Below are 6,640 nucleotides of genomic sequence, written 5' to 3'. Positions count from 1 at the left end.
CTTGCCTCCGGGCTGGCATTGGCCGGCCAACCTCAGCTGTGGCCAAGCCTTTGGTCCTCGGTGTGAGGCTTCCCCGAGCGCTTGTCCCTCCGGAGAAGCCGTGGCTGGCAGCAGCCACAGTGGGAGAAGGGAATTCGCCGGGTCTGTGCCCTCCGCAAGGGATTTCTAACTGCTGGGGGGTCGTTACCTGGCGGTGGGAGCGATGCTCCCCGGCAGTTTTGCCTATTCCTCTGGATCAAAGCTTCTGTGGGGCTGGAGAGCCGCTGGCTTTGTGGGTGACCCTTAGGAGGCTGATCCTATAATTCTGCCCACCAAAAATACACTCCCCGTCCACCCCGGTGTGACTGGAAAAGCCAGTTGCTGCGTGCGGAGCTGGAGCGGTTTCATGTCGCTCCTGGTGCCTCCGCTATTTGTGTCTGCTGGGAAGGCATCTTCCGTTCCGGTCACGGATAATGGTGTCTTGTGCGGCCAAAGGAGCCTGCAAAGTGACAGCTTTGACGCCCGCAGCCTTCTCTTATAGCCCACGCGCGGCAAGAAAATTGCAGGTTCCCGTCCTGTGGGCTCCTCTTTCGAACGCCTAAAACGGGTGGTTTTGGGTGCAACCCTTCCTGCTGGAGGGTGGGGGCTCCGGTGGCGTGGGAGGCAGGTACCTGTCTCCTGTCCCTCCCGCAGCCCTGCGTCTGTCCCCGCGGAGGCCAGCAGGGCTTAATGCACTTGAGCCGAGACCTGCCAGGGGTTGTAGTGGGCGAAGGGCTGTTCTCCACCCGGCTCCCTTCGGATGATGCGTGGATGCATGAGTTGTTGCTGTCCTTATCGTGGAGGGAACAATTCCTCTGGGGAAATTAATTGTGGATCCCTATTATTACTATTATTACCTCTCCGTGGCCCCGTGCACAGCACCCGGCTGGCTCCCGGCGGTGCTCACGTGCCCGGTGAAAGCATGACGGGATGTATCAAACCGTGCATTTCTGTCCCTCCTTATCACCCAGGGTCGCCTGCGGTTGAGTTTCTGAGGGAGCAAAGGGAGCAGGACGCTGGGAGCGCGGCTGGAGCAAGGATTCATGCCTCCCTAAGGGCAGCCTGTGCTGCAAGTGGGATTCCCCCGTGCCCGGGGGTCGCCGCTCCCCACCCAGCGCTGCCGGCCAGGCTCCTGCCTGCACAACCCGGTGCCCACGTAAGGGCAGGGAGAAGCTGAAAGGCGCCTTGTCCGAATGCTTCCTCCCTCCTTCCCGGCCTCCTCGCTCAGCCCTGGCGACGGCTGCAGCCCGGTGGGGCCCCGCCACTCCTGTGCCAAAGCCAAGAAGGGCCGGGGATCCTGTTAAATTGCAATTCCCCCACGCTGAGCACGGGGACAGTGTCTGCCTGGTGGCCTCCCTTGCTTCCTCGCAGCATGGCCCCGATGCTTGTGCCGTGCTCTGATGTCCATGGCCAGGCGTGCTGGGGTGCAGAGCCCCAGCTAGCCGGGAGCACCAGCCCTGGACATGTGTTTTGGGTTAGATCTGCCCCCAGGTACCAGCACCTTCCCCCAAGACTCCTGGGTCAGGTCCCCCTCTGCAGTCAGGCATCCCTGTACGGCATTTTTTTAGGGCTGAGTTCCTGTATTCTGAAAGTCAGAGGGGTAAAAAAAGCAAGAAAAATGGGAGGGGGTGTAGGATTTAGGACGGTTAAAAATACCAAACTTATCAAAGGAACTGCTTAGCCCTGCGATTAGCTTCTCGCTTGGCGACTCTTCCTTTCTTAGCCTCGATTTCTTTAAAGCCATCAGCTTGTGCATTCGCAGCCCGGTGCCCCCTCCTCGGGGCTGGCTGAGCAGGAGGCTGCGGGATACAAACCCTCTTCTTCCGAGCAGCCTCTCCAAGGCAGCAGGGCCAGCATCCCACGCCCAGGCTGCCGAGCGGCGAGGGAAAACGGCCTCTGCTGAGTGCGGAGCAGATGGGGGACAAACACAGCCCCCCTGCCCGCCCGGGGCTGAGCAAACTGGGGCTGGCGCCTTGCGGAGCCGCTCGTGGGGCTGAGTCACCCCCTCCTGATCCCCCGGCCGGGTGTGTGTCACAGGTTTTATGTCACAGCTCTGTTAACCTTTGGTTCCTCGTGCCCGATGGGTAACACCCGAGGCTGCTCCCTCCTCATCGGTGATATTCAAAGTATGTTCTTTAACCCAGCTGGCAAAAGGTTTTTTTTTTCCCTTTCCCTCTTCCTGCTTCAAGCAAAAGCAGACTTCTGCCTTGACATTGGTCTCTCGTGTTCCTCTGATGTGCTTTGGCATCTTGGTTATATTAATAACCTCCCAGGATGGACCCTGCAGCCTGGTTCATTAAGCCTTTGCTTTCTAATGTCGCATTAGAGTTTGATTTCTAACGCGGCTCATGAATCGTACCATCTCGCCGAGGGTTTCTGCAATACCCTCTGGCCGTGACGGGGGCGTAGGGGCTCCGACATGCCTCCAGAACCTGCCTTCCTCCTGGCCTGCAGGGTAGGGAGTGGAAATGTTGTGTTTGGAAGCAGAGCACCGAGCTCTGGGGTATCTGCACCCCTAACCCTTGCAGCCAGCGGCCAGCTCTCCCGTGTGCCTGCTGGTGCCCATCGCAGAGCTGGTGCCTGGCATCCCCTCCTGCTCCAGACAAAACCCTCCCTGCCATGGGCACTGTGGCCTCTGAGCCGCCCCAGCCCCCTGGCAGGGCTGGCGGGGGGGTAGGAAACCCAGAGCTGGCATGAGCCTGCAGCCCCTCTGCAAAATGGAAACTGCGGTGTCTCATTTTTCCCTGGAAATCTCTTGTTTCCTGCATCATCCTGGACCAGAGATGGGACAGGACCTGCTCTGTGATGTGCTGCGTGCCCACGGCCCTGGCTGGCGCCAGCACTGGAGGGGTCTGACCCGGGCACATCGGCACGGCCCCGGTGCTGCCTGCCCCTGCCTCTGTGCCTGGGTCCCGTGCTGGAGCCAGGCAAGGCCACGGGAGAGCCCAGATGGCAGCCGAGGTGTGTCCTGGCTTCTCCAGAAGATGATATAAAACGCTTGGCAGCCTTTCCTTGAAAGGTGTTTCCAGGCCCAGCTGGAGGCGCCGTCTGGATGGGAGGCAAATACGCGAGGTCTGCAGGAGCGTCTGCGGAGGCGCGTGTGTTGGGGAGACATCGGCTTCATCCCGCCTCCCCCGCCTTGCTGCCAGGTCTCTGCCTCCGAGCTTTATCTTGACACGGCACGTGAACGCAGCACGGATCTGCAAGCACAGCCCTCATCCTGCAAGCTCCGGCTTTTCCCCACTATCCCATCTCCGGCGGGCTGCCATCCGGCCGTGGGATGGGAAGGGTTACGGGAAGCTGCGTGTGCTGGCCGGGCACGGTGGGCGTCTGGCCCCTGTGCTTGGGTGAGCATCTCCCCGCTCGGGCAGCGATGCATCGGCCGCTCTCCCATCCCGCTCCATCAAAGGCGGCTCCCGCTCCGCTTCTCCCACCGCCCGCAGCCGGAGGGGGCGAGCGTCGGCCCCCACCTTGCACACACACAGAGCCAGGCTGCTCTGCCTGTGCTGGTTGCACGGGAGCCCAGAGCTTTAATCCGCTTGCGTGAGAAGCAGCGGCGACCTTTTCCTTTTGGTGACAACATTCATCTGTCCGCAGTGCCCAAGGCAAGGGAGGGGAACCCCTGGGAAGGGCAGCTCGGGCTGCACATCGTAGGCTGCCACCAAACAGAGCCCCTAGGGCTCCTTCCTCCCCAAAGGGGCAGAGGCAGCTCCTGATGGCCACCGGTGCAGGGCCAGGACCTTGTGGAGAGGATGGAGGAGGTCAGGGTGTCTCTGCACACCCGCTTCGCCCCCTCGTGAAAACGGGGTGTCTTTCTGGCCGCTCGGAGCTGGAAGTCAGCAAAGCCACTGGGTCGGGGCGGGCCAGGCAGCTGGGCGCTGCTTCCTTCCCTCTTGGAGCCATCGAGGCAGCCGTTGGGTTTCAGCCTCTGCAGAAGCTGCTTCTGCTTCTGGGGTGACTTGGGTGGAAGCAGCAGGGCCAGCAACCCCCGGAGCCGAGGCTGCTGTGGGCTGGGGAGCACATCTGGGCTGTGGCTGCATCAGCTCCCTCCTGGGAGGGCTGGAAACCCCAGTATTAAAGCTGTGTAGAGCTATATTTAAAAAAAAAAAAGGGCGGGGAGGGGGGGTTTTAAAGAAAACCAGGACTTTTCAGCTCCTGGGTGTGATGGGAAGGGATGCTGAAGTCAGTGTCTGGCGAACAGAGATGAGGATGGTTGTGTCTTGCCAGCCCCCACCCCCTGGGTTCGTTCTGGCCTTCCTGGGTGTATTCCTGCCCAGAGGCCACCGAACAGCCCCTGCCGTGGAAAGGCTCTTGTGCCGGTGTAGCTCGTGGAATCCTCCGGGCCGCCAAGCAGGCAGCTTGCCATGGGCCGGCTGCTGCGCGGAACGGGCCTCGGAGCACTGGTAGCCTACAGGAAATTCAAATGAAATCCCAGTTCCCCCAGCCCCTGCTGAAAGAGAAACAAGCTCAGCAGATGCATGGGAAGCTGTTTGCGTGTTTCAGCTCTTGGCAATTCCCCGCTTTGCTGTTACTGGATACGCTGGGGGGTCTCCCGAGGAAGGCAAGGGCCCTGTTACAAAGCTGCTGCCTCTCCTGAAGCACAGGGGTCTAAATCTGTTGGGTTTTTGGTTTTTTTTTTTCTTGCTTTTACCCAGATTCGCTACAAGGAGGAGTTTGAGAAGAACAAGGGGAAGGGCTTCAGCGTGGTGGCTGACACCCCGGAGCTGCAGAGAATCAAAAAGACTCAGGATCAGATCAGCAACGTGAGTAGTTTCTCATCTCTGCGTGTGATATTGCCGTGACCTTCCTCCCGCCGGAGGAGGCTGGGGCGGGCTCTGCCCGGGCGGACCCGTGCTCTTGGTGGCTGCTAACGAGCACGCCAGGCTGCAGCAGCTTGAAATTCTCCAACCCCCTTACCCGGGCACCTTGCGACCCTCTCACGCCTCTCCCGGCTCCTCCGTGCTGGCAGATGCTGCAGCCGGATCCGGAGGGGTGTCCGGCTCCTTCGCCTCTCCCGAGGTGCTCGAGTCCACGTCGGTTGCGGGAAGCAAGGAGGGGAGCAGCCGGGAGTGGCCTTGGGTGGGGGCAGATGTGGACCAGGGGCAGTCCCATCCGTCCCTGGTTGTCACCGTAACCCAAACGTGGGTGGCACTGCGGGGTCCGGGCTCGCTGGGGCCAGCCCCGCGCTGCTCCCCTGAGGGACTCCAGTCCCTCTTGCGCTCTCTCGGGCTCGTGTTTGTGTGCGGAAACCCCGGCCCAAGGCGCACCTCTTCCTCCTGTCCCTTTGCAGCTGTGACCGTCCTCTGCCAGGCTCCGCTTCCCTTCACGCCTCCTCTGCCTCCTGCAAAGCCCTTTCCAGCCGCCCGGCTGTCGGGAGCGTTGGCCGCTGCTGGGTTGTGCTGAGGCTGCGCGCGGTCCCCAGGGTCCCAGCGCCTGCTGTCACCCGGCCCGAGGGTAGGACAGGCGGCGTCATCCGCTTCCCTCCCTACAGGAGCACCAGAGCAGCCTGGCAGGGAGCTCCTCAAGGTCCCTTGGCCCTGCACAGCGTCCCTCCCGCCTTGATGCTGAGACGGAGGGGTTGCTGGGGGCCGTGCACACCAGCATCTCTGTCCGGCTTTGGCCTTCTGGAAAGGGAGCTCTGTCCTGTGTCTGCAAGAGCCCCAGCTCTTCCATTTCCAAAAATGACATTAAAACCATGCCCAAGCTCAGTGGTGGCTGGCCTGGCAGCTTGCGCTTCACCCCGCAGCCTCCGTCCACGTCCGAGGCGCTGGTGGTGCGGTACGCAGCAGCCGTGGACGCCTGTGCGTTGCCATGGTGAAGGAAGAAGATGCACACTTGCACGTATAGCTGCAGCGCTGGGTGCGGCAGACGCGGGGGAGATCTGTCCCCTGCCCAAACTTGACCCTGCGCTCCCAGGCGTCGCGAAAGGGGAGCCGGCAGTAGCCTCAGCCTTCAGCAGAAGGCGGGGAGTTAATTAACCTTTAGCCGCTAGCGAAAGTCATGAGAGTTCCTTATCAAATGCCCAGGAGCTGTTGCCAAAGCCTGGCAGGGTTGGGAAGGCTGGGTTCTCCCTGACCAGTAAACCCGCCCCGGGAGCGCAGCTTTGCATGAGAAAACTCTTGGGCGTCTGCTCGACAGGCAGCTTCCCTGAGCTGCCCCCCAGCTTCCCTGAGCTGCTCCCCGGGTTCTCTGAGCTGCCCCCCGGCTCCCAGCTCCCCTGAGCTGCCCCCCGGCTTCCTTGAGCTGCCCCCCAGCTTCCCTGAGCTGCCCCCCGGCTTCCCTGAGCTGCTCCCCAGCTTCTCTGGAGCCAGGGAGGCTCCAGAAGTCAAGGCCAGGTTGGACGTGGCTCTGAGCAAATGGATCTGGTTAAAGGTGTCCCTGCTCCCTGCAGGGGGGTTGGACTGGGTGACCTCTAAAGGTCCCTTCCAACCCATTCTGTGATTCTGTGAGCGTGATTCTGTGAGCTGTTTCCCCCTCGGAGCCCTGCAGCGCCCTGAGCTGCTCTTGCTGGCTGAGCCCTGGGCACTGCCTGGGGGGAGAAACCCACCATGCTCTGGGGTGAGCCAGAGCCCCTACACCCGAGGCGATGTGAGACCCCATGAAAGCATTTCCCGGAGCTTTT

General features: G+C 61.5%; 1 protein-coding gene across 1 annotated transcript in view; it reads left to right on the top strand.

The window, feature by feature from the left end:
* Positions 1 to 6,640, top strand: part of LASP1 (LIM and SH3 protein 1) — a 28,107-nt gene that overhangs the window by 17,678 nt on the left and 3,789 nt on the right. Inside the window, exon 3 of the mRNA XM_035892602.1 lies at positions 4,674 to 4,781. Coding sequence (XP_035748495.1) covers positions 4,674 to 4,781 — 108 coding nt within the window. The remainder of the gene's footprint in view (positions 1 to 4,673; positions 4,782 to 6,640) is intronic.

This window comes from Egretta garzetta, unplaced genomic scaffold (genome assembly GCF_000687185.1).
Source record: "Egretta garzetta isolate BGI_Z169 unplaced genomic scaffold, ASM68718v1 scaffold324, whole genome shotgun sequence".
NCBI lineage: Eukaryota > Metazoa > Chordata > Aves > Pelecaniformes > Ardeidae > Egretta > Egretta garzetta.
The sequence above is the reverse complement of the archived record's forward strand: the minus strand, read 5'-3'. Positions and strand labels throughout refer to the sequence as shown.